Raw genomic sequence first — 27,931 nt, forward strand, 5'->3', positions numbered from 1 at the left:
TCCTTAGATAATTAAAAAAATAAAAATAAATAGTTCGTACATTTTTTATTTTTTAAAGCAATATATAGTAATTTTGCATATAATATTTATAGAAAAGTACATCTGCAATAATGTATAAAATAATTATAATAATATAAAATAATAAATATATGTCATACATTCTTTAATAAAGGTGCAAAGTAAAACTGAATATATGAGCAAACTGAGTTTTTAATTTCCTTAGTATTAGTGTTAAGATGAGTATCGATAGTTTTCATCAGCGCTAATATGTAGAGCAAATCGATAAGAGTTCTTCCTTGCACAGAATTGCCGTTTTACACTGTATATTATTTCGACGAAACCCGCAGGAAAGATACTGCTTTCAACGGTATAGACGTGTAGTTTTACAATCTTGTAATTTCGTAATCAATCGAAATGGCAGTGCTAGTAGATTTCACAGAAGAACCGTGTTTACACCGCGTACATGACATCGACGTTAAACGGAATATTTGATGAGGAGACGACGTGATCTATATCTCTGACATGAACTCGAATGTAAATTTTGTTCGCACAAAGTTACGACGGCAATCGGGGGGGAAAGATGCAGAATATCGACGAGTTCTTTCGTCAGTCGTACTACAACAATCTTCGCATTCTGTTGACCGTTTGCGGCATATGGCCCTTTCAAGGGTTAAGGAAACGTTACGCGATGTACGTCGGGAGTTCAGTGCTTTTTGGATTCACTATTATACTCCAGGTACTCATAAAAAAAAGAGCAAAGAAGCCTCGCGGTTATTCCAAAGTATTGTGTGCAGATAAAAAAAAAGTGAGTTGTGATTTCTCTAAATTTCTTTCTTTCTTTGGTTCTTGTAAATATATAAATAATAAATTATAAATCATAATTTCTCATTTATATATACATATATATATTAGTGTAAAACAGAAGTTTTATCCGAAAAAATCGCAACGCACAAATTTTTTTTACATTTTGTACACATCTTTATAAAATTGAGAATTCTATTAATTTATTAATTTAATTAAACACAGACGCTATGTATGATTAAGGTTTGGCCAGATTTTTTCGAGGTATTCGATTGCTTGACAATGTTATTTTACACTCTAACGTCGACGATTAAATTAATTTACTCAGTATATAAATTACCTAAGGTGCGTTAATAAAAAGTGATCAAATGTTAAGACCATCTTAATTAAATACGGAGCAATTGAGATGGCAGTGATAAAAGTGAAGTAGTTGTTGTATTTAAATTAGTTTTGAGTTACAGATTAAAATGCTTCTCGTGAATATACGAGAACACTGGTGTTCTCCGAAATCGAATGGAGAAGCTAAAATCTTACGCTCACATGTACTGTTCGCACGAAAATTCGGCTACATTTATTCAGGTAAGTTTGTTGATGATGTACGCTAATAATAAAGGATTACTGGAACACAAAATCTAAAATTTGGTTTCTAACGCGGCTTATGTAGCATATAAAGTGTTCTTATTTTAACTAGACTCTGTAAATATCTTCAAGAAATAATAAAAAGCCGTGTATTTACATGATTTTATACTTAAAGAATCTATGTATCATTATTTGTACGAAAAAATTTTTATATTTAATACTTTACATACATGTGAAAAAATAGATTTGCTAACATCTACAATAATTGTCGCAGCAAATTTTAATAATTATCATATAAACAACAATAAAATTTACCTCATTTTAGTGCAAATGCAAACATTTTTGGAAATTTTAAGCAACACGAATAGATTTTTTATCTGTTTTCCGAGATATATATTTTTATTTTTAACATACTTTGTTTTAGTTTTATGCAAATTTATTCTCTTTTGTTATTCTTTCTAATTTTGCTTATGCCCAAATATTTAGCGATATTTTTTTGATAATAGTAAAATGCATTTGCTATAAATACATTGTTTATTTTACAAATTAATATGTTCTTATAAATAAATTTATTCAGAACATTTTTCTATTTATTTTGCTATCAAAATAAATTTTCTATAACATAGTGTAATAAATTGTTTGCTTTTGTATATTATTTTAAAATATATACACATATAGTAAAAACAACTTTGCAATGATGACTAAATTATATTTCTCTTTGCACTTAATGTAATATTAATTTTTGTAACAAATTTTAATACAATATTATATAAATATATACTAAAAAAATTTATACATTGAAAAAAATGTAATATATTTAATAAGATATGTTATTGCGGGCTGCCAATTACAGATATACTCAATACAATAATATATGCTATTGCAGTATCAACATTGTACTTGCATTAATAGCAAATATTATTGTATTGAGTATTTTATGTAGTTGGCAGCCCGCAATCAGATCTGTTATTGGCTATATTACTTTTTTTTTCTGTGTACCATTCTTTGTAATTACACATAATTACGCATTTTTTAATATACCTGGTGTTTTTGCTAGGTGGTCTATTCATCTATGTTATAATTTATGCGTTTACACCTTTAGTGGTCAAATTTTATTACAAGAAGAACACGTTAAATAAGACGCAGGATACAGAAGTAAATTCAGATCCCCACATCAGTTACCTGCTTGATTTACAAATGCAACATACACCATTATTCATACAGGGCGCCTCAGCTGAAATATGTCTTACAGTTCTTCTTTTCTCATTCAATGTCCTATATTTAGTGTGCGTTCAGCATTGTTGTGGTTTGTTTGAAGCTTTAAAGTAAGTTTAGCGAATCTGAGAAAATTAAATATTAAATCTTAACTTTTATAGCTTTTAAAGCATCTGCATTAAAAACACATCTGTTCCAAAATATCATTAAGTCAACATAATTGATTAAAATATACACCGAGAAAAAAATATTCTTGATTTGACGAAATTTTCCAACTAAATTAAAATTTTGTCAGTTCAAGAATTTATGCATTTAACTTAAATGCACAAATTTCAGTTCAAGTATTTATATAATTAATTAAAATATATAAATACTTCAATAGACCAAATTTAATTTAGTTGGGAAATTTAGTCAAATTAACAACATTTTTTTCTCAGTGTAGTATACATATAAGTGTTAATAGTATGTGTATAAAAGTATTTTTGTTCATCACTACATTATGTCAAATTTCAGATACCATTTGGAAAACGGATTTGAGTTTCGAAAGAATGATGACGACATAATGACAACATCTATGCAGAATAAATGTTATTCAAATATCGCCTACGGCGTTCGAAGGCACACAGAGGCAGTGCAGTTAGTATACACCTCCACAATAATTTTTATAAATAATTAGTAGTAATTGATATCTTTGTATATATTATGCCAGATTTGCTATGGCCATAGAATCATTGTATAGACTACCATTTTTCATGCATATGACAATTAATGTGTCATTATTAAGTATCGTAGGAGCTCAGGTAAATTATTTTTATAATTATCTACATTCAATAAATTTAAATAGTCATATATATAATGAAATTTTAGGTGATAAATGATACAGAAAACATTGGTCGTCTCATGCCGTACGGCACTTATCTTAGCGGGCTTGTACTTAACACCTTCTTTGAAAACTGGCAAGGTCAGAAAATATTAGACTGCAACGAAAAGGTGTATAACGCCGCGTACGTTTAACAATATTTCCAAAAAACATTTTACAAAAGTTATAAGAATTTCTTATAACTTTTATAATAACTATTGCAAGTATCATAAATAATTACGCGAATTGAGTTCAACTTTACATATATTCGAAAATTTTCATCTCAATTAAATTAAAATTAAAATTGTTCTTTATAATTATGTATGAAGAGTAAAACAATCGAAAGTATAATATTTGCAGATATAATTTAGAATGGTATAAGATGCCTATAATGTCACAAAAGCTTCTGATAATGATTATGATGAGAAGTAAAAAACCAGTGACAATAACTGCGGGAAAAGTTCTTGTTCTGTCCTATGTGACTTTTAACTCGGTAAGTATAATTCTCTGTAAGATAAGTGCAATGCCGCTGTCAATAATATAAAATTTTATTTAAGGCAATGCGTACAGCCTTTTCGTACTTAATGATTCTACGGTCCGTAAACTAAAATCTCGAGCATAGTAGGAGCAATTTCAGAGATGTATTAATGGCCAATGTGACTTAATAACTCGTTCATTGACTAGAAGATACGTATCTAGTTATAAAACTTTGTATCTTCCATGCAGATTTTTTATGTAGCTAAATAAAATTAGAAAAAATTGCATCTAGTATATTAAAATAGCATTATTTTGACTTTATTTTTCTCACAAGTACTCTAATCATAACAAGAATATTTAAGTACAACAATTTTTTTGTATTGTCATTAGTTGTCATCGTTATTTATAACTCATGATATGTCATAAAAAAAGAGGTAGTGGCAAATCAACTGATTATAGTTGTTGCTACCTTTAAAAAGACGATGTAATTTACTGAATAGATAATTATATATTTTTACGACAATAACAAATAGCGTGTCATCATACATTAATCATTTTCAGAAATTATCATAATCAAAATGCTTAAATATCAAAATGCTTCCACGAAGTATTTATACGTGCGCAAAATTTTGTCAGTATAATTTAATAACTGCTGACTCGTCAGTAGCTTTCGAGAAAGAAAACGGAACAGGCTCATCGTGAACAACGCATACCGCAATGCTTCGTTTGGATCGCTCAACTTTACCACTGCCTATCTTGTAAATATAAATCCGTTTTGTTGTACGTATGCATATAATTATAAGCATATATTATATCTTTCTAAAATAATATTTTTTAATCATAAAAAGATAATAATTGAACAACTTAAAGAAGACTGAGCTTTTAATAAACATAAAGTTTATTAATAACGACATATATCCTTGCATATACATTTACTATATAGGTACTCGTTATTGTACTAATCTGGAATATTGTGTTGTGATTGTCATGCCTCTCATATTGAAAAAAATATAATGTTGTATTCATTTTTCTTTACGTCCTAAAAAATGTGAATAAAGATAATACTAAAAAGATACATGTGCCAAAACATAAATTCCAGAAAATATATATTTCTAATACACTATTCGTATAAAAAAATTAAATTATTTACTAAAATAGATATATAATAAATAGATATAAATAAAATTTATATCAATACTTACATTTAAAAAACATCTAATTATGTATCGTATACTTTAAAAATAATTTTATTTTGCAACTATCTTTATATTTCTATTAATGAATATTTTACTACTACAAAAGTGACAAATATTTTAATCAGATTTTTAAAAAATTTAGTATATTAAATAATCTCAAACATAATTATTATGTTGAACAATCTATACATAATATTTCCAATTTTTATCTTTTAACTCTTCTATTGAAGAGTAACTTTTAATATTCTTTAATAAAAATATATATTAAAAGTAAATATATGCACTGAGAAAAAAATATTGTTGATTTGATAACATTTTCCAACTCAATTAAAATTTTGTCAGTTCAAGAATTTATGCATTTAACTTAAATGCACAAATTTCAATTCAAGTATTTATATAATTAATTAAAAAATATATAAATACTTGAATAGACCAAATTTAATTTAGTTGGAAAATTTAGTCAAATTAACATTTTTTTTCTCAGTGTACGTAAATAGAAGTAGAATTTAATGTCTATACCATTAATATAACTTAATGTTGTTATGCATATATGGGTATTGATTGTTTTCATCAGTACTAATATGTGAAGTAAATTAATAAGAGCTCTTTACAAATTGCCGTCTTTTAATGTATACTGTTTTCACGGAACCTCTAAACATATTACTTTTAATGATAGATATTTTGCAATCGCAAATGGTAGCGATTATGGTTTCGTGGAAGAAGCGTTCTGACAACGCGTGTGTGTACATGGCAATTGACATTAAACAGAATCTTTTATGATACGAAAGCTTTCCTAAAAAGCAACACGATCTATATCCTTCCACAAATCAAATGATACAAATATATGTATAGTTTCCTATATTTTTAAATTTCGCAATCAATCAAAAATAGTAGCAATAGTGCTTTCATTGAAGAAGAATTTTGACAGTAGATGCAAATAACAATTGACATTAAAGTTTCCTGCAAGTTGAATGTGAATTTCCTTCACCAAATACCCCATAATAGCGACAATTGAGAGAAGAGATGCGTAATGTCGATGAGTTCAGTTTTCGAAGTCATACTATAACACATGTGCTATTGATCTGGCGTGGTATATAGTCTTTTCAACTGGTACGGTGGTAAGCGAGCGTTATGCGATATCTATCGAGTTAACGTGTATTCTTGGATCTAAACTTTTGTTCGAAGAACTTATAACAAAAACAGAGAAACAAAGAGCGAGTTCTTAATTATTCTAAAGCATGTACAGGTTTGTAAAAACATATTTTGCGGCATTTTTTGTTGTTGAATATCTTCAACGAAAGAGGAGTAAAGTTTTATCAGAGAAAATCACAATAATTGTCTTTTCATTTTATGTTATAGAATTTAAAGATTTTTTTAATCTACGGCAAACACGGGTTCTATGTATAATTAAGATATTTCTAATTAAGAAATTTGAATTATTATTATAATTATTAACAATATTGAAGATTATTTCTTTCAGAGCACAGTCAATATTCTATATATGATAAGGATTATTGAATATTGTTGAGTACGGTTTATTTGAAATTCTGAAGTAAGTTTAATCGAAAGAAAAAGAGAAGGTCTCGAAAATTAAATATTAAATATTAATAAGTATAACAATTCCATAAATACGATCATTGTATATAAATCATAAATACTGTCATCAATAATGTGAAATTTTATTTAAATCGTACGGATACGTACAGTATTTTTCTTATCATTTCTTATAACGATTCTATGGTCTATGCGTTAAAGATTTGAGCAATTATAAAAGCAATTTTTTAAATATGTAATGGTCAATATAATTTAATAATTTATTCATTGACTAGAAGATAGATATCTGTTTGTATAAAGTTTTGTCATCTTTCATGCAAAAATTTTATATATCTAAGTAAAATTAAAAAAAATAACAATTGTTGTGGATCAAAGTATTTTTACTTCTTTACTTCTCGGATACTAACCGCAATCAAAAACACATATTATTAAATATACCAATTTTATCAAATCATTATAGTTAATTTTCACTATCACATGTAACTCGTGAGTTGTCATGGAAAAAAAGCAAATCAATTGCTTGTAGCTGTTGTCACTAATAATAGCTTTTGAGCTGCAGCGAGCATCGCATCATGCCTCGTTTAATTCATGGAACAGAGAACAGTGAAGTAAGAAAACGATGTACGTAAAACCTTAAAAAAACGATACGTCAATTCTGGAAATACGATCAGATCTTGTTTGAAAAAGCTATCTTACTGCTGAGAAGTTTGCCAAGTTCAAAGTGTATAGTTTGCCTGCTGTTATTTTGATTGGCGCATAACTTCTCATCAGCATAATGCTAATCACTTTCCTCACTCTCAACGAAGACTGGTACCATTTTCCGTTGCTCCTGAATAAAAAAAACAATGTGTCAGACTATTTTCATTCTTAATTATAAGTAGATAGTTAATAACCATTTGTTTACAATTATTTCTGGCAAATATCGATAAAATGATTCTATAAATCTAATGTACAAATTTTTCAAATATGTGAATATTTTAATAACATCTTCTGAGATTTCAATCGTTTTCAGAAATCATCTGGATTGCACAATAGCAAAAATGCTTTTAATGCGTGGTACTTACGTGTACATAAAAATTTTATCAGTATAATCCGACAATTGCTGGCCAGGCCAGCTTTCGAGGAAAAGAACGGAGAGCAGGCATATCGTGAACGACGCATAGCGCAAGGCTTCGTTTGGATCGCTCAACTTTACCACCGCCTAACTCGTAAATATAAATTCGTTTTGTCTTATACATTATACATATACTGTAAGTCAAACGTTAAGAAACGTTTACCATTTTCTCGCATTTCATAAAAAGTTAAACAAAAGACTTAAAAATTTATTTTTAATAAATTTATTTCTAATCAAGCATATTATAATAAACATTTTTCTCTTCCCTCTTTTAATCTATAAACTTTAAATTTGAGAAAAAATCAGATAGAAATGATAAATACACCAAAAAATTCAATATTATTGCAAAAAATTATTATACCAATTTCATCCGAAAAGCTTAAATATCTTATACTTCAAAAACTTTTATATTAAATTTTGTCCGTGCGGATGATGTTTTATCAAACTGCAATGCTTCAAAATAAGATAAAAATATTGAAAAATATATTATATTACAAATACAACTTTTTAAATGTAATTTATGAACAAAATGTAGAAAAAGTAAAATCAAAATACAGGTCTAAAATTCTCTATCTTTGCTCTTTAAAAATATAAAAACTTCTCTACGTGCGCACGATTTTTTTCACTGAAATGTTTAACTTTTTGTAAGATGTGAGAGTGTGCAACTATATAAGCATATTTAAAAGAGATATTTTTTCATTTTCAGCATCATAAAGAAGCTTTCAATAAACGCAAATCAGTAATGATAATTACATGCATAATTTATTTTTTATTTTACTAACCTGGAATATTGTGAATGTTATACCCAACATATTGCAACCTAGTTGGAAAAAATATGATGTCGTATTCGCATTTTCGATACGTCTAGCATATCTTCATGTCCGAGAAAAATTAATAAAATTACTAAAATAAGCAATATACGTACTAAAATAAATTTCAGAGAACATATTCGAATACTATCTATGTAAAAAAAGATTAATTATTAAATACAGTAAATAATACGAATGAAAATTTATGCCTTCTGTAGTACACTGATTGTAAGAAAAAAATAATTGATTCAACAAAACGTTTTGTTGCAAGCTGCTAATAAAAATATGCTTAATAAAATAATATTTGCTATTAATACAAGTACAACGATGTTGATTAAACTATGTATTTATATTGCAATACCATATATTGTTGTATTCAGTATATCTTTTGTTGGCAGCCCGTAACAAAGAAATTTTGTTAAATCAATTACTTTATTTCTCAATGTAGAAACAAAAATATGATTTACAATGTTTACAATGAAAAATACAATAATGTACATCAAATTACTAACAACAAAAAACAAAATATAATTCATCAGAGATACTAACTCTATTATGTGATTATGCATGATCACACAATTTTTGACACAATTGTAGGATACAACTTCTTCTTTACTTGGATACAAATTTATGTCTAAATTATCTCCATCGATAAGCCGTGCTAGTCGATATCTAAAAAATGCTTATTAATATATGCATCTTAAACTTAAATCGAGTCCAAAGACGTTGAAATCGAATGATGTAGATAAACATTAATATTAATTTTATATCACCGTCCCTTACAGGACTATGTATGTATCGTTCTATCTTTAGCGTAAAACAAATACGTACGGATGAAACAAACATTAAAAAAAAATAAATCTTACAATTACATAAAAAATTATCTATGTGTAAAAATTAACCAAGATGGATAAAATAATTAGCAAATATTGTGATATGCTTATGTCTTACACAATCAATCTAATTGTTAGAAGCAGAATTTTACCAGATATCAAATTTGGTGATAAATTTTAATTGTGACATTGAAAAATCTACCTATCTCAACAAAATGTTTTTTAGTGAATTTGAGCAATATGTATTAATAAGACACCTGATGACCAATGACAGATATTTATTCCGCAGTCATTCTTTCTCTTTCGCTCAACAATAATCAATAATCATGATTCAAACAATAAAAAAAAATATATATATACATACACATTTATATGTATCAAAGATGTAAAAAAATATGTAAGAAACGTGTGACAGTATGAAATGTTCATTGAGATGAGTTTTTAAACGCTGATCAGTTTTGCTTGCAAGCAACATACAGTAGACGCGAATATTGACAATTTCACGAGATGCGTTTCGAATGAAAGATGAAAAATGCTGTTCAGTCTTACAAAGTGCCATTATTGCGGAGTTACCCTAGGATCTCGCACATCCCACATTCGTGTTGAACGTGAAACACCAACATCGAGTCGATCGCTACGACGATCGAGACGAATCCAAGGGTGCCAATATACGAGTGCACCAACAATGGGTAATAATACTTCTCGGAATCTATGAAATATTCCGTACGGAACATCAGAGGTCTACCCTCGGACAAGTTATAAAACCCCATGTAGCCTGCTGTATTTAGTACTACCGGTACAACCAGAAAGGGAGTCATTGAGCCGTACAGAGAGACTGTAAATAATGCACCAGTCAAGAGTCGTGCTCTTACAGCTTGTATTAATCATTTAGCTATGCATGAGATACTTTAACTCTTTAAAAAGTATCTATATTATTATGCAAAGTTTATAGATGTTATACATATATACAGGGTGTCGTAAAACATGTGGGTCAACGCTCGTAAAAAGGTAGAAACGATCGAGATAAACATAAAAGTCCAATATTGTCTTAGGTTAGGTCCACCAATAATCGAGATATTAACGTATGGAATCTGCAAATAATCTAATTAATATCTATCGTAATTGTGAACAGTAAATGAAAGCTTATTGTACATTCACGATAGATTTTTTCTTCCGTGTTATGGCTCCAGCGGATCGAGCTCTTCCCTCGGCGCGCTCTCATTCGCATAATTTGAAAAATTAATACTTCGATTATTGGTGAACCTAATCCAAGATCTAACCCAAGACAATATTGCACTTTTATGTTTATCTCGATCCCTTCTACCTCTTTATGAGCATTGACCCACATGGTCAGGGACACCCTGTATATATTATATAAATATTTTATATAAATAATACATGTTTAAAATTTTAACATATATAATTTGTATAAAATCTGTATATTATTTTATAAACATATTTTTCTTTGCGCACGCGCGCCAGTTTAATCCAAATTTGATCGCAGAATTTTAAAGAAAGCCATTGAACTTCCAATATAATTTTTACCTGCGTAGGCAACCGCGACTTTTTTACCCATCGCATAATTCCTGCAAAGAATATCGTACTCGTGGCTAAGCTTTGAATAGCTTTTCCAATCGTCCACCATTATAAAGACAAGCCTCTTCATCTATTTAATAGAACGAAACATATAAATACGATTAATATCGGCGATACAATTATCCTCAAAAAAAAAAAAACATACCTGATCGTGATTGTATGTATAATTGATATGTTTAAAGATACACATTAAACTAATTACAAAAGGCGATGAACTTTCCATAAACGCGTCGATGTCATCCGCAAACCAAGCGGTAATCATGCCGCCGCCCTGCAAAAATGTTCAATGCTTGCACTTCTAATTTAAGATATATATAAAATAAATAAAAATAAATCGACATTTTAAACAGCAAGAAAATAAGCTTGTAAAATATGATAGATGATTTCGAAAACTCGTTAAGATAATTTTATAATTTCTATATCATCCCGATAAGTTGTTAATTTTAATTAAAAATTGAAAAGTATAACATAGTATTTAATAGTAATTTAAAATAGTAATTTAAAAGTACAGTATTTAATACTTCCATTAAGAATAATCAGTTAAAAGAAAAATTTAATTGACTTATTACTTTGAATTTTCTTCGATTTTATAATATTCTTTAAAAAAGTACAAATTCTTTTTTCAAATATATGATAACGAATTGTTTTAAATGTGATAAGTATATTTTAAGACTAATTATCAAAAGAGAGAGTAAAGTATTCTTTATATTGAAGGTAATATCACTCATTACTTATATAAAGAAAGATAAATTTAGTAATTGCTTTTCTTGGTAGTAGAATATTTCTCTCTGTGTACAATGATTAGTTGTTATATTGCTCTTTGTTTCGCGATTAAATCATAAAAATTTATTTTTCTGGATTATTTGAAGGGAATTCGAAAAGAAGTTTACCTGAACAACCGCCTGGGCAAAAACTACAGGCACGAAGACTAATTGGATCAGGAATTTTTCCCAGTTCTCCTGATACGGCCACTGACCGATGAGGCACATTAACATCTGATTGATACGCATATATTGACTTTGGACACTCTCCATCTTGACGGTCCCGTGGCGGGTATAACACTGCGCTTGCCAAACCTTATCCAAGCGGAAAACGCGTGGGGAGGAATTTAGTAGCTTCGTCAGGCATTCCGTTTGGACGGCGCGTAATTGAGAAAAATTGCACCGCGGAAGGAATCAAATCGATACGCCGTAGCACGCACGAGGTATCGAGGTGCAGCTTAAAGAAGGAAATAAATTCTTGGCGCACCATACGCCGATATGTCTTTTTCACGGCCACGCAACGCGAGGGGTTGAGTTAAGTGTCGAGCATTGCGGAAAAGTGCATACACAACGCTTCGCTTAAACTTCCCGATCATTTCTTTTACAAAAGGAAAAGATCGATGCGCCAATTTCACTTCCGCCGTAATATCGTTCGAGGGACCTATCCTCTCGCTGTTTTCTTTTCATATTTATCAAAGGGATATATGCTTTGCACGCAATGGTACTTCTAAAGATACTTGGTGGATATCTCGATAACGTCATGTTGAAAGAGTCATTTTTATAACTCGAATGCAGAAATTAGAGACAGTTTGTGGATAGAGACGTATCATTCACAAAACTAAATACTTTGCTTTCAAATAGACAACATATAATCCGATTTAAAATCATTCCCACGTAATTAATATAAAAATACTTATTATAAAAGCAATGACAACAAAAGTATAACGATCTATACAAAGTAATATATATTTACTAGTATATTTATAATACTGATATCAATTACGTAGTTCGCCATTTAATAATTTCGATGTTATAGGAAAGTAAAACTTAAATAATTGTAGCGATTATTTTCAATTTCAGACCAAAACTTCCAGCTAACCAATGCTTAGTCAGTGCCAGGTCTAACTAGTGAACAGTTGCTGTTTCTTGGCATCTTATCAAGATTCCGGAAATCCATCAATGCGCCGAGCGTAAGAAAGTGAAATATGACATAGCAGTCTTTACAATCTTGAAGAAGAATGATTAATATTGTAAGTACAGTAAAAAATTAATATGATTGAGAACTAATTAAAAAACGTGTCTGAATTAAAGGATATATATGGTGTAAATTTATATACATTTTTTGCGTAAATATGATTACATTAATGTGCCTATTTATAAGTACGGAGTAAATTATCTTACCGTGGCAAACGTTTCCATGCACAAAACGAACATGCCGCCAGCAGTTAATACGCAAGGCGGTTGCGTTTTCATCATCATGAAAAGAACAAGTTTTCTCGTTCTAGGCGAGGCATCGTACCAGTTTAAATTTATTCTACAATTATATAGACGAAAATTTATTTATGTATCGTCACTTCTAAATTTATATTCATATAATTTTTGAATTTATTAAATTAATCATTTACATGATCTTCTCAATCGTATTAATTATTTCGTTTCTAATTACATGGTATCATAATATACGTACAAATTAGTATGAAGATATCCACTAAAATCTATCAATTTTTGAGCATTAATACATTCGAAGCATAGATGAAATAACAACGCGCACGACACCGCTGCTAGTCTAAAAAACTCAAACAGATCGTCCGATTTTGTCACAACCTAAATAAGATTACATTAATTGTAGCCGCATAATTAATCACAAAGATAATATGTTTTAAATTTAAAAATGTATAATCTTAGAATTAAAACTTTACGGATTACACAATAGATTTCTCGACTTCTACGGACAATTCTATTAATAATTCTATTAAAATTGTACATCTTTTAAAAACTCTTTTTTTAAGAAGAGTTTTACTAAAACATTACAAAATCAAAATTTGAATTTGTCGTTGAAATTGTACAATGCTAACATTAAAATAAGGAAAAAAATCTTCAAAATACTTGCAACTTGAAATTTGATCGCAAACAAAATGATAATTCTGATAGAATTAAACGTCCAATTAAATGTGTAAGATATATAAGTAATAATAATTTATGGTTCTAGATGCAACAAAGATGCCTATCTGCACAAGAAATTTCTCTTAAAATTTATCCTCAAAACCATAGTAATTGTAAGGTAAATAAACAAAGAATTTCACTATATTTTTAGTAAAATTTAGTTAAGTAATTTTTTAGTAAAACTTTATTAATTAAATTTTAATTAAAATTTTATTAAATTATACTAAAATAATAACAGAATTATTTAAAGTTTATATTGTCCCACTATCATAATTTTGAGAGCAAGTTCCAAGAAAAAATTCTCACCGTTTTTCCTTTAATATCAATGAAATATATAAATCTATTCTTTGATTTACGAAACTAATAATTTATCATTGTTCACAAATGCATTAATCAATCGTATTATTATTCCAATTAGCATAATAATATAAAACGCACATACCCCAAAACTCGTAACGCTTATAGCTATCATATTCAGTCCGGCATGGAATAGAAAGTGCTTGGAGTACGCAACTTCCATGAGACCGGCAAACCTTGATGCAAATATATTTCAATGAAAATGAACAATAATAATAACACGTCGCAATACTGCAAAATTAAACTATTAAATCCTATACTCTCATAAGAATGATTGTTTGAAGTTTATTTTTAATCTAAAAGTAAGCAAAGGGAGATATTTCCGCGTTTGGATTACAACGATCGACACAAACCTTAGAGCTCCTCTGTGGTTGTGAACACACTGCACTAAATTTTGGTACGCCGTATCTTTTGTAACTGGAGGATTGGTATTTCCAATCTGATATACTTCTTGTATCGCTTGTTCTATTCGCGAGCTTCAAGCATAATAATGAAATTCAGAAAAAAAGGGAAGGAAACTTTCTTTCTTTCCCGCCGAGTAAGATGCTGTTACTCACCCAGTTATGATAAACAGCCCGCAAGCATGTTGCATAAATGTAATAAATATCGCGTCGGTTGCGACAATGGACGTGACGCAAATTATAGCGGTGAAATATCCATGAATCAAAATTGGAAAGTAATATTTGTCCATGTCGACATAATATTCGACTCTATGTAACAATGGCCGAGTCGTGGCGTTGGCGACGCGGAGGATTAACGGTTGGAAGGGTAGCAATATAAATACTACCGTTAGCATACACATCACACCTAAACGAAAGTGCACGGAAAAAACAACCATAGTTGAATCAACAAGACATGTTTGGTTCGACACAATTGGACTGAATTAAACTTTTAGTTATTATAATAAAATACCAACCAGAACATTTAGATCTAACGGTTGAAGTTTGATTATTACTAATCTAGAGATTATTACTATTATCTAGAGATAATATCTAAGTGTCCTGTTATATTAACTACATAGCATGAATGCAATCAGAATTAAACGAACGTGAAACAATTTCGTAATGATAAAAATTAACAAAATATCTGATTATTATAATTAAAATTATCACTAGATTACAATAAAGTGTTGTTGCTTTCACTAGAAGGGAATCAGATTTATTTGGTTACCAAAATATGAAACCAAACTTGGCTGCTTGCATTCATCAGAAACGTGTTACGAAATTTGTTTGGTTAATTTAATTAAAAGTTTGGATCGTTCAGTTTTCACCAATCTGATTTATATGTCCAGATTTTTAATTGGCCCAAACCAATTTTTCTGTGTTGTTTAAAGATATATAGGCAACTAAATTAATTCAACAATTAATTTACTTACAAAGGTAAAGGGTCGAGAATCTTTTGCCAGTATTCGCATATTTTTGAAGAATCACTGAGTCATCAGAATTTTTTAACAAATAAAAATCATCTCGTATTTGATCGAGCAATGCTCTTATCTATAAATGCATAGATTATCAAAAATTCTCATTAGAATTTCTAACATTCGAATTATTTAAGTTTTAACGTTAACGTTTAACAGTGTGCTTTGTAAATCGATACTATATTCGGACAGATTGCAAACAGAGCAACATTTTTATTACGAATAATCAGAACAAATAATTAATTAGAGCGATTAATTACTTTGAGATGTATAGAAAAAAAAAATCTCACGTACCTCATTAACACACAGCATGGAATTCATTATTTTCGTCATACCCGATACATCTACCATTATCGGAACCAAGCACTCGATTAAAATGTCCATATCGTGAATATAGGGGACTATACCACATAGCTTGAATAAATTGTTATTATAGTTAAGCAAAAAAAGTAAATTCGTCATACGATTCATCACTTTAACATAATGTTATAAAGATACACATACATTTACTTATTTTTGTATATATTATTACTAATATTAAATTACTAATGTTAAAAAGTAACAATTAAGTTACACTGTTACCGTTATTCATAAAGTAAAGATTCTTTTTTTTTTCGTTATATTTCACGAAATTTTGATGATCTGTTTTTTAGAGTGGTAGTTTAATCACGAAATCTACAGTGATTCTTATTAATCGCAACACTATATTAATTTGTTTTACAAGTAAAGCGTTACTTCTCAATCGTGGTTGTCATCGCGTACCTTAGCGACAAGTTGCGTGGCAACTATCGCTACTATAATGCTAACTATTGCGTGGCTCGTCTTCGACGATTGGTAAGGCCATTGGCCGATTGCCGATAGCAGAATTTTGTTGACTCTGTAGTTGTGCCCGTCGAAGAAATCCATTTTACTTATGTTAGTAAAGTATCAAAGGCATCACGGGTCTTTCCGATCGTCTAATCGTACGCGATACCTCACAATATTAATAATTCTTTGTGTAACACGACTCTCGATGCAATCGTTTCCTATTAAGTACTTATAGTCGACGTTGAATGATTGCTGAAAGGTATATTCTGCGGTTTGATGTTCGCTGCAAAGCAACATCGTAATTACAGGATACAATTTTCTTTGCATTATCTGTCATTTCCATTAAAAGGTATGAATTTTCTCAAGATGCTTCTCTACCTTCATTTTGCAATACATACAAACTTTCTGCCTTCTATTGTAATCGTCGTCGACTTTCTGTTTACTTTATTACGAATTGGCAATAAAATAGCCGAATATGAAAATGGAAATGAGAGAGAAGAAATATTATTAATGTCGCATATTTATATAATATATATTTTTGGAGTGTAAGAAGATTCTGCAATCTCCGTTGCAAAGAATTTCGGAAAGTGAGCATCAAACAAAAAGTGCCATTTTAAGTGCCTACAACACGAATATTGAACATCGTTTTATTGTGCATATTGATAGAGATATTAGAAATAATTTCAGTCATTTAATTAAATAAAGTTATATACGTAATAATTATTATGTCAGCATATTACGTAAGTTTTGCATACGTTTTTTCATATATTAATATGTCGTACATACACTAAAAAAAGTGTTTAATTTTAAAATATTATAATGTTTAAAAGAACGATATATTTTCATTACATCAAATTATATCTCATTAATTTTTTAAATTTATCTTCAGACGTATAAAATGTACAATGTAATTTCAAACGTTATAACAAAAAATTAAAAGATGTATCAAGGATTTTGGCCACGCGCTTGCGATGCCATATGGCTCTCGGATACGTTTCGGATTCGTTTTCGAAAACGCCAAAGCGTCGAGACTGCAAACAGCAATAGATCGATCTATCATATGCTCGTCACACGCTCCACCCCTCAAATGGAGTTTCTAATTGGATATGGAATTGAACACGAGCTGACGAAAAGTTAATCACTATATGACGAGGGTACAATCGTGGTCAAATTTATCCAAAGTAAAAAGATGTCACTACAGAATATTTGCAGAGATATTATCTTATTATAGTTAAATAGCTTATTTGTCCTGCTTATAAATACTTATTTCATCAACGACTGCTTAGCAACAAATTATTGTTTACGCTTCATATTTAATGATTATATTACAAAATTGAATAAAAAATTAGGAATCGATCAAAATGTTTTCTTCATTATAAAACAATTCAACAACAGTTAGAAAGATTTCTATAAAAAACACGCTAGCAAGAAGTCGCTGTGGCCATCGGTCACCGCTGACAGTCTTGTAATGCGCCGAAATTTTTCTCAACAAAAGATTCAATAATAAAATTAAACATTAACGAGAGGCAATTGTTTACATCGAATGTTTAAATGCCCTCTCAGCAGTATCGATTAAACTACTCTACCTGTTTGCGCAAGGTGTCGTTCCTCCCGAGTGCGCTCTCGGGTTTCCTTCTCCTCGACTCCTTTATCAAAGGATCTCCCGCCTTCGGTCACCACCTTACACTTTCCTCCCTCTCCTCCCCAAACAGTATCGCGATTCTTAGGTACAAGGTTATTAAAAGTTCCTTATCCAACGGCATCGAGATAGAATTAACCCAACGCCATTCCACTCTTATTTCATTTGCAATGAAGGAAACCGAAAGGCAGCTGCACGTCACTTTCAGTAGAAGAATGCCCAACTTTTTTCAAATTACAATATTTTATCTCACTTTTAATTAACGCTTCATTCACCATTTTTCACGTTTTTCACCACATAAGGTCTGGATTAATTAATAATAATTAATAATAACAACAAGTGTTTTTTCTAATGGTACGATAACTTTTTATACCATTACATAGAGAAATATAAAAGAGAAAATGTTACCGAAAATAATTTTAAAGCCTCGTCGGTCTTTTTAAAGTACCGACATTGGTTGACAAACGTTAACGCGTCTCGACGTTACGGTAGGGCACCGGAGTACGGGAATTTCGGTTCGGGCTCAATCTCTCGAGGGCTTCCTTCCGGCGCGTCTTTATCCGGAGATCTCCCGCCCTCGGCTGGCCGACACCTTGCGGCACTTCTCGTTATACGCTCGTAGACGAATGCCACGCGCGCGCCGAGTCTGGGCCTGTTCCGTTCCGTACGAAGGGTAGAACCCCATAGGAGATGGATATCGCTAATTGTCTTAAGGCGAAGGGGTCCGTAGCGCTACTAGCACGCGACCGTTTTGTATACTGCTGCCTTACCACCCTTCTCTCTTTCTGTCGGCAGTCGCATCACTCCTCGTCGGGGCGTACGATTTCTTCAGAGAGTGTCCACGAATCAATTACAAATCGATGTCGATCAATATTAGAATATATAACTCGAACCATTTCGACGATGCGCTATTATAAATTAGAAAAAACTAAGATTTATGTGGCTTATACGTGATTTATATTTCCTGTCAAATATAACTTTTTATACGAAAAGAACTATCTTTTAGCTGCAATATATAAAAATTTAGTTATAGATACGCATCTAAAAATAATTTCGTTAGATTATTAAAATAATTACGATAAGAACGCTGGACATGCACAGAAAAAATTAGTCCCAAATTTACATCGTCTCATATATAAGCAAGAATATGAAATCTTTAAAGAATATGTTAATCTTGAACATAATTTGCTTTCACACAAAGAAATTTTGTATAGTTTTATCGAGAAAAATATATTCGTTTCATTAAAAAAATAATTAGTTTAATCTATATAAAACTATTATATAAAAGTGCAGAAAATTGTTATTTTATGTGATTATTATATCAATGAAATTCTCAAATAATAAAAAGCTTCCAGCATATACATATCAAAGTAAATTTATGCAATATCTGGTAATTTGAAGAGATGATTAAAAAAAGAAATTTTATTTTCATCCCACAATCGAAATTTCAAACTGCTAATTACACGCCTTTACTTCATTTTTCAGATTATAGTCAACGGAAAACCGCATTCGCGAGGATCGTAAATGTTCGGTTTCCTCTCCCGTTATGTTATGTTTTCATTGTTCTTTTGATGCTACCTATACAAAAATGCGACGATATAATATGGTGCATACAGTTATTACACGTGTAGTGGCTTCCATTGTGAAAGCATCTGTCGTTCCACCGTCGGACGTCGTGACGATCCGAGCAACAAGCGGGAAGAAAGACGGGGAAATCGGAAATTGAAAATTAATTTCCGCATGTCACCGTCGCCGCGGTTACTTCGTCGTCGGACCAGCGGCGCAAAATTTAGAAATAACGCAATGTTGTAATAGACTCGTTATCCAATGTAAGTTTCCAACGAGTGTATACACAGAAAGAACGCTTTTGCTGATGCATCTAAAAATTTTTCTATATATAATTATAAATTTAAAAATAATCTTATTGTAAAGTCTACTCAAACATGATGAGCAAGACGCTGTAAAAGCGTCTTGACATGTTCTAACAAACAATGTTTGAGTGTCGTACATAATTATTTCGACGGTCCAACAAAGTTATTTTCAGTTTTCTACACGGAGAGAATTTTTTTTTTAATTACCCTGAAAATCATGGTAATTGTGAGGTAACGTGAACCTCGAAGAACTTTACTATATTTTTAACAAAATTTACTGAAACTTTGCCAAATGTTATTAAAATTTTAGAAGATTTTACTATACTTCTAAGAAAATTTACTAAAACTTTGCCAGATTTTATTAAAATTTTAGTTAAATTTTGTTAAAAGTATATAGTAAAATTCTTCAAGGTTTACGTTGTCTCACAATTACCACGATTTTCAAGGTAATTTTTAAGAGAAAATTCTCTCCGTGTATACATCTAACTAAATTTTCAGATACTTCGGCGATACTATACTTTCCGTGTAATAAATATTAACAGCCTAGACAAATTTCTATCAAACTAGCACACTTTTTCAAGAGTATATTTCATCGAGAGAGATCAAAGAAATAAAATTTTCAATTCTTCAAAATTCCTTCTTTACCACGTTCGCTTTTCCTAATAGGAAAGTGAGAGCCCTTTTCTCGCAGAGAACACCCGCGAGCATCTTTCTTTCAGGTCGCCGGTCGCTTCTCGGCGGGTCGCGGAGGTAGCACGGACTCGCGGCGCGGGCGTGCCTGTCGAGCGGATGTCGAAGGACCTGAAGAGAAGAGGGGTAGATACAGAAGGAACCCGCTGCCAGGTGTACGTATTGCCTATAGGGATAGGTAGAAAACAAGGTGGGAACCATATGTTGATCTGCTGACGGGCGCTCTGGCACGCGCCAGGCGCACTCAAACTCGAGCCTTTACACCGCGAGGATCGGGGCTGTGGTGTCCACCTCGGCGTCTTCCCGCCGCCGGCTTGAACGAACGCCTGACAGCTCGATCCTGATGTTTCCTTTCTCCACGGCCCACGTGTAGAAGACCTTCGATACGAGAAACAAAGTGAACTGAGATACCACTCGGCGAGGACAAAGTTCACGCGAAGATTTGCTCGGATCAATTTTCACGTGGGTGATGTGTCCGACGGTACATGCGGTATTCTTCACGCACAGAAAGTCTAATATATCCTTATCGAATATATTTCGTTAGACGCAATGGAATCGTTCCGTCGCGGTGTGTATTAGATATTAAAACCGTAAGGACAGGTTTAAGTCGCTTGTCCGCGTTGACAAACCCAATGGGATGTGAATCAATGACAACGAACTTTGTGCACCAACCCTTTCTTCAGCGTGACGTCGACAGGCTTTGAAGACATGAAAATTTCGCTTGTACAAGGAAACAACATTTCACCTTACAAGACGCAACTCTGATGAGGCAACTGCATGTGCTGCGCATAGAGATATATTCTCATTGTGCCAAGTCGATCGAGTAACTTTTCATCGACAATCCGACCATGGCCCTGCTATCGAATCATCACTGCAACTACCAGAACACGCAATCCGACATGTTAACACCCGCGTACCCGACTTCAGTGAGAGGCTACGACCCCCTGTACCCATCGCCGTACAATTCTCCGAACTACGAGTCCACGAGACTCGCGTATCGGGACAATTGCACGAACGAGAGTGAACTCACGCCGCGAAGAGACGTCGAGACGCTGGACTATGCCAAGGACATAGTGTCGGACTACACGAGGACCCCGGAGGGATACGATCGAGGACCTTACGGCGTCCTGACGCCCGTCACGCCGCAGAGGTAAGCGCCTAAACGCGTTGAACGAATTTTCACGAGGAGTTTTATCGAGATGATTACTTTAGGATTCGTTATTCTCTCGGGAATTTACAGATACGAGCCGCCACACTCGATGGACCAGACCACGTCGCCGCGATCAACATTGTACGAGGAAAGTTCAATGGACTACCAGCCGCCGTCGTATTGCTACGAGACGCCTCCTCAGGAGCCGAGGTACCAACCCCTGGAGAATAGCAAGCCGATCCTCACGATCGTCGAACCTCGCGCCAATTGTTGGGAGCCTATCATCTCGACACAGGTAACTGTCTCGACTGTTATAATCGACTGTCTCATTGAAATGACAATTTAACAGCTTAATTATTATTGCAAGTAAATAGAACTAAAGTAGTTAAACTCTGACAATGTAAATGACATATATTTAAAACAATTGTTATGACTGATAAAAGAAGATTACCAAACTGGCATACTATTTTGTTTTTTATTAGTATTTTTTAAACAAAAGTTAAAATCTTTGGAAATATAAATGTAAACTGAAATGTTTTCCATCAAATAAAATAGCGTTTTATAATACCGTTTCATATTTTATAATATTTTTACATCATAACGAAAAATGAAATCCGAGTCTAAAAGATTAGACTTCAAAACTGACATAGTGCACAGGATTTTCCTTTTCTTGCCTTTTAACATTTATATAAAATATTTAATATGAGGATGAAGCCTTTCAGTTCGATGTAAAACATTCTTTTGTCGATTACAGTCAAAATATCTTGTGCTATTCTGCAAAACGCAACATGTAACGCCATGGTTTTTATTTCTTTAATTATTTAAGCAGATCATGTTTTTATCAGTTTTAATATAACATTTGGTTTCCGAGAAATAATGGGGTGCCATGCTGGGAGGCCCACGCGAGCGATATACATTTTGGCAACCTTCCATTAATAACAATTGAAAATTTATATCAAAATGCGCGATTCATATTTAATTTTTTCAGAGAATGCCGACGACCCCGCCGGTGAGTCCGCGGAAGGGTAGACGAAGATCCCGCGACGTGCCGCCGTCGCCAACGGTGCTGAAGCGCCGACGTCTCGCTGCGAACGCACGCGAACGCCGTCGCATGAACGGCCTGAACGACGCCTTCGATAAGCTACGCGAGGTCGTGCCGAGTCTCGGGACCGATCACAAACTCAGCAAGTTCGAGACTCTACAGATGGCACAGAGTTACATAGCCGCTTTGTGTGATCTTCTACAGAGGCACGACAGCAAGAGATAAAAATTTGGGAGCGGCTCCTAAAATCGAAAACGCAAGTATCACATGCGCAATTCATTCTTTAAGTACCCTGGCACCGTTTCTCCAAAAACATATTCACCTGAGTCCAACACATTCATCTTCGATCCCATTTTCGAGAAATTCTGCGATACAATAATAATATTTAATCACAACTTTCCCTTTTCTATAAAAATTCAAATACAATTTGAATTATTTTGACTTCAAGATTAATTTCCCCAAGCTCTAATAAGTATATTGGACCAATGTTGTACTAAACTCTTAAATTCGTAGTATTAAGAAATCAGTCATTAAAGTTTAACGCGTTGGGAAATTAGTTAAAGGAACGAATAACCGTTAGCTAAAATTAATTTATAATGTAATCTTAAGATGTAAGATTGATCATAAAACGCACAGATATTTCAATACATATTTAATGCGTAACAAAAAAATATATATTATAGTGATCGTTGTAAAAATGTAATAAGACTGAACTGCACAGAGGCCTTCTCAACTTTGTCATTTAATCAATTTTATAACTTAATCTAAATAATTTGATAAAAACTAATCACTGTTCATATAAGACTTAAGCATTTTTGCTAACTATTTCTATTATTATTACTCAGAGAGTGATTTAAATGGCAATAAATAATTACGATTTTGATACGTATATAATATGCTGACAATTTTTTTAAATGTATATTTTTTATAGTTTAATTAAAATTTTTTAAAATATTTTCGCTTTAAAGTATGACAATATCGAAAAGTTTTTTTATTTGAGTGTCATAAATGCAATAGCGAATATACGCGTCTTTATATACTTTTTGTATTTTAGTATAAGATAAAAAACGAAACAGCTAAAAATCCAAAGACTATGTGCGATAGTAGCAAAAAAGCCCATTGTGTGCTTATGCGTTTGTATGTGTGTATTAAGCAACGTTTTAAATGTGTACTACGTTTATTTGTAATAGAAGTAATACACAATATTACATAATTATCAAAATTTTTCACAAAGAGCGAAGATTTAATTTTTATTTTATTTTCATTAAAGAAAATTAAACTATAATTATTGTATTTGCGTTATATTATTATATTAAAATCAATTTTTTTGCTTTTTAACTTTTGTTTTAGTTAGCGGATATAAATTTGGACTTAAAATTGATGCTATTTTTGTAATCATAAAACCGAATCTTCATTGTACATTTATAATTATTGTATCTAGTCAAGATTATAATTATCAACTTTTATCATTTTTAAATAAAAACGCCAAAGATCTGAAGCAGAAGGAACTAGGTAAAGAACAATAATGACAAAATCATGTTCGAAAAAGATTATTATATAATCGGCCAAAGATGTTTAAGAAGCGTTATGTATATTAAAGAAGTGAATATTCATCATTAGTTTATAAGTCGATAAATTTATTATACGATGCAAATAAATATAATAATAATTGTAACAAATCAAATAACACTATTGTACACTGTTGTAAATAAAAAATAATGTTCGCAAAAACGAGAAATAAAAAATGCAGTATATTGTTAATACTTTCTATAAGGAATACAATATTAGATAAAAGATTTCGTAATTTCGAAGTAGTTACTTTCTTTATTATACATGAAAATTGATTGCAAAGGACTACAAAGAATACCAAGTTTTAAAATATTTTACTTTTCATAAATAATTTGAAAAACAATTTTTTGTGTCGTAATAATATGTCATTAATTGAATAAATAAATACTGTTAAATGTTGCTTGTATAATAAAATAATAAATTAAATCGATATCGTGACATAAATTTACATTTAAAGTTAAAAGAAAAGAAGAGGCAGATGATTTCACTTTGTTTAGTCGACTATTTCAAGTCGTATCAGCTGTGCCGATTGGGTATGATTAAGCAGAATGAATCGCTATACCGCGATGCACGATGTCATACCGCATTCTTCCGGTCATCTTCGTGCATAAACGTCGATTTTCCGGTTCTGCACGTGGGCGCGTGACCGGCACACGCACTTGTTGCTCACCTTTCCGTTTCCCCATGGAAGTCTCCCCCTCCCATCCCTTTCCTCTCTTCGAAACCCCCTTCCGGATGCGAACGATTCACGTGCGCTTTTCTCCAACGGCGCCTTCATTATTTTCGGTTTTGTCATCACACACCGCCTTCGACATAGAGACGCCGCTTTCTCTTTCTCGAGGGACCGTGCAAGTGATACGTGTACGTGTGTCTATTGCAAAATATTTCTTTGATACCGTGAGAATGCCTCACTGCGCGTAGATGCCGCTCCGTAATTTCGCTCTAATTACTCGCGTCTGTCCTTTGTCCAGTTGTTCCTCGGTAGCGCGTCTTATTCTTTCACCGCCGAAACGACCGGACGAACGCAAATTAATATAGCGTTACGCATATGACAACCGGCAGCTGTCGCCGATACCACGCTTTGTTCGTAGCATGCAAGACATTGAAACACGTACCGTTTACTTACAAACGTTTAGAACAATCATGCTTTATATGTGTTTAATCAAGCGACTCTATTTATATGACGAAAATTACGTACTAGGTATGCGTAATAAAGAATCTCCAACCGTGGATCCAAACTCGCAAGCTATTTTTTTTTTCAAAATGGATACGATTGTGCATAGAATTAGAGAATTAAAGAATTTCACGATTAATTTTTGTTAAAAAACTCTTTTCTTTGTAAATACAAAATTATAGTTTTGAAAATAACTGCATTATTTTTTGATGCTCCTAATTTAATAGTCAAATAATCATTAAACCTTACTTTATAATAATGTTCTTTGTGGGACTGATAGTACAAAAAACTTGAATTATGTCGTTACTTGTCTTTTTTCCTAAAACACAGCTATTCGCGCAAGCTGCATGTCAAATTTGGAGGAAAGAAAAATGTCAATCATGCCAGAGCGTTTGTCGGACAGCGTCGGAAGCGAACGGACAACATTCCTCACGGCGATCTCGATGGCCCTAAGAAGGCGATAAGACCCGTCGAAGACAAGAGAGGAGAACATGATCACGAAAAATGGCACACAAGTAAGACATCAGAGCGATGTGCACGCGTGAGAATATGACACGGCGTCCTTAAAAGGTGCTCGGTATATGGTGCACCTTCATCGATCTGGCCGAATGGTCAATTAACGCACGTCAAATTGCTCTCGGCGGATCTGTTACCGCGCTGATCGTCCCGACGTATCCTATCTGCGAGCTCTCAAAACCCACGACACTTCGCCATGGATCCAGTTCTTTGCCCGTCAAAAAGTTGACGGACACGCGAGGGTTTCATAAAAAAAGATGTCGAGGATGAAAAACGCGTAAAGCATGTTAACCAGATAGCTTGGACAAAAAAAAAAACGAGAAAATGAAGAGCTTTTCGTTTCTGAGGATTATGGAAGAGGGTGGGAAAAGAATCCAATATTAAACAGATATTTCAAATTGGAAGGATTGTCTCTGTGTATCACTAAAATTCTACTAGCAACACTGTAAAACATTTTTGTAAAATTACAATTATAATAGTGGGTAATTTTGAGACCAACTATAACATTTGTAAATTTTTATGCGTATGTAATTTTGTATATAAATTTCGCAATAATTTCTTAATTTGTTTTTCACCCTTGTGTATACACCGTAAACAAATTTATGACATATTAAATTATTTTTACTTGTATACCGCAAAATTATAGACACGAGAAAATTTACAGCTATTACAGTTGGTCTCAAAATTACCCACTATTATAGTTGTAATTTTACAAAAATTGTTTACAGCGGAAACATAATACTGGGAATACATATAAAGCTTCAAGTTTCAAACCCTAGATATTGAGGTTGTGCGTCGAGGCTCGAAAGACGAAGATTGAGCGAGTTGTCTAAACCGATCCTCGGAAAGAGGCAAGGTGACGAACAAATGGACGAAATGCGGACGGTGGTTTCGATCGGAGGATTCTCTCCTTCCGTTAAATTGGCGAGATTGGGAGAAGGAGAAAAGAAAAGAATCGGTCACATTTCGAGATACGTAGGCGGACAGCGGCACGTGCCCCACAATAGAGCTCGTTAGCGATTTCGTATGATTTCCTTTTTCGTTTCTTTCTCTAGATGGACGTCCACCTTCCTGTCGTAAATAAGGATCCCTTCCAGCACCAGATGTCCGGCAATTAGCGATCATTAATTACCTGAACGGACGGACCAGCGTTTCGGCGCTCGCTGTTACGAAAGAAGATCCTCAATCTCCTGCGATATATCGGTTAAATGGTAAAATACTTTAAACGGGATTTTTGTCCTCGGGGCAAATTATATTACATATATAATTAAGCATAAAACGTATTTCGCGACAATTTGCCGATTTTTTAAATAAGATCTGACACCGTAGACAGTATTTTATTGCAAATGGCGAGTTTGAAGAGATAGTTTTAAGTGTGAACTGACATTTATTTCGCATTTTGTTATTATCAGATTTTTATTTTTATTAGCAAGTTAATATATGATATGTTGTAAATATTTAAAAAATTATTTTTTTAATGTTTAAATATCTTTTATTTAGATTGTTACTTTAAATATATAAAAAAGTATCTAAATTTACAAAATTAATTAAGTAAATAAGAATAGCATCGATATTAACATCGATTTTGTGATACTCATTTATATAAACTCTCGTATATAACAATATATTCACACCTTTATATTTAGCTTTTAGTACTAGGTTAGTTAGAAAGAACACAGCTAATATCCCGTTAGAAAGGAGGGCGGAGAAGGGATACGTTCCCCAAAGAAAACGAAGAGACA

General features: G+C 32.1%; 3 protein-coding genes across 3 annotated transcripts; 2 read left to right on the plus strand and 1 right to left on the minus strand.

The window, feature by feature from the left end:
* Positions 1-481: 481 nt before the first annotated feature.
* On the plus strand, positions 482-7,819 carry LOC105832570 (odorant receptor 67a). Its single transcript, XM_028189858.2, has 10 exons — positions 482-736; positions 1,027-1,146; positions 1,263-1,380; positions 2,438-2,705; positions 3,109-3,231; positions 3,305-3,395; positions 3,463-3,599; positions 3,815-3,947; positions 4,493-4,689; positions 7,694-7,819. Exons 1-9 carry the CDS (start codon positions 581-583, stop codon positions 4,502-4,504), a joined length of 1,158 nt encoding a protein of 385 aa, XP_028045659.2. The 5' UTR covers positions 482-580; the 3' UTR covers positions 4,505-4,689; positions 7,694-7,819.
* On the minus strand, positions 7,223-19,444 carry LOC105832577. The gene is made up of 17 exons (XM_036291574.1): positions 16,494-19,444; positions 16,026-16,145; positions 15,690-15,807; positions 14,872-15,121; positions 14,668-14,790; positions 14,400-14,490; positions 13,482-13,618; positions 13,190-13,328; positions 11,924-12,190; positions 11,179-11,304; positions 10,983-11,103; positions 10,011-10,272; positions 9,154-9,276; positions 8,578-8,668; positions 7,746-7,882; positions 7,378-7,510; positions 7,223-7,313 (listed from the first exon to the last, which is right to left on the minus strand). Exons 1-17 carry the CDS (start codon positions 16,635-16,637, stop codon positions 7,263-7,265), a joined length of 2,433 nt encoding a protein of 810 aa, XP_036147467.1. The 5' UTR covers positions 16,638-19,444; the 3' UTR covers positions 7,223-7,262.
* Positions 19,445-20,490: 1,046 nt separating this feature from the next.
* LOC105832579 (protein Fer3) lies at positions 20,491-23,867 on the plus strand. Its single transcript, XM_028190160.2, has 3 exons — positions 20,491-21,888; positions 21,979-22,183; positions 22,877-23,867. The coding sequence occupies exons 1-3, from the start codon at positions 21,587-21,589 to the stop codon at positions 23,153-23,155; spliced, it is 786 nt and encodes a 261-aa protein (XP_028045961.1). The 5' UTR covers positions 20,491-21,586; the 3' UTR covers positions 23,156-23,867.
* The last annotated feature ends 4,064 nt before the right edge of the window (positions 23,868-27,931 follow it).

The sequence above is a fragment of the Monomorium pharaonis genome, chromosome 8 (assembly GCF_013373865.1).
Source record: "Monomorium pharaonis isolate MP-MQ-018 chromosome 8, ASM1337386v2, whole genome shotgun sequence".
Taxonomy (NCBI): domain Eukaryota; kingdom Metazoa; phylum Arthropoda; class Insecta; order Hymenoptera; family Formicidae; genus Monomorium; species Monomorium pharaonis.

Excerpts from the sequence above, each read along its gene's own strand:
- LOC105832570 (XM_028189858.2), top strand. The coding sequence starts at position 581 with ATGCAGAATATCGACGAGTTCTTTCGTCAGTCGTACTACAACAATCTT. Across the intron at positions 1,147-1,262 it reads CAGTATATAAATTACCTAAG|ATTAAAATGCTTCTCGTGAA; the intron begins GTGCGTTAATAA and ends TTTGAGTTACAG. Across the intron at positions 2,706-3,108 it reads GGTTTGTTTGAAGCTTTAAA|ATACCATTTGGAAAACGGAT; the intron begins GTAAGTTTAGCG and ends GTCAAATTTCAG.
- LOC105832577 (XM_036291574.1), bottom strand. The coding sequence starts at position 16,637 with ATGGATTTCTTCGACGGGCACAACTACAGAGTCAACAAAATTCTGCTA. Across the intron at positions 15,808-16,025 it reads CCATGCTGTGTGTTAATGAG|ATAAGAGCATTGCTCGATCA; the intron begins GTACGTGAGATT and ends ATGCATTTATAG. Across the intron at positions 7,314-7,377 it reads ACTTGGCAAACTTCTCAGCA|GTTTTACGTACATCGTTTTC; the intron begins GTAAGATAGCTT and ends CGTTTTTTTAAG.
- LOC105832579 (XM_028190160.2), top strand. The coding sequence starts at position 21,587 with ATGGCCCTGCTATCGAATCATCACTGCAACTACCAGAACACGCAATCC. Across the intron at positions 21,889-21,978 it reads ACGCCCGTCACGCCGCAGAG|ATACGAGCCGCCACACTCGA; the intron begins GTAAGCGCCTAA and ends GGGAATTTACAG. Across the intron at positions 22,184-22,876 it reads AGCCTATCATCTCGACACAG|AGAATGCCGACGACCCCGCC; the intron begins GTAACTGTCTCG and ends TAATTTTTTCAG.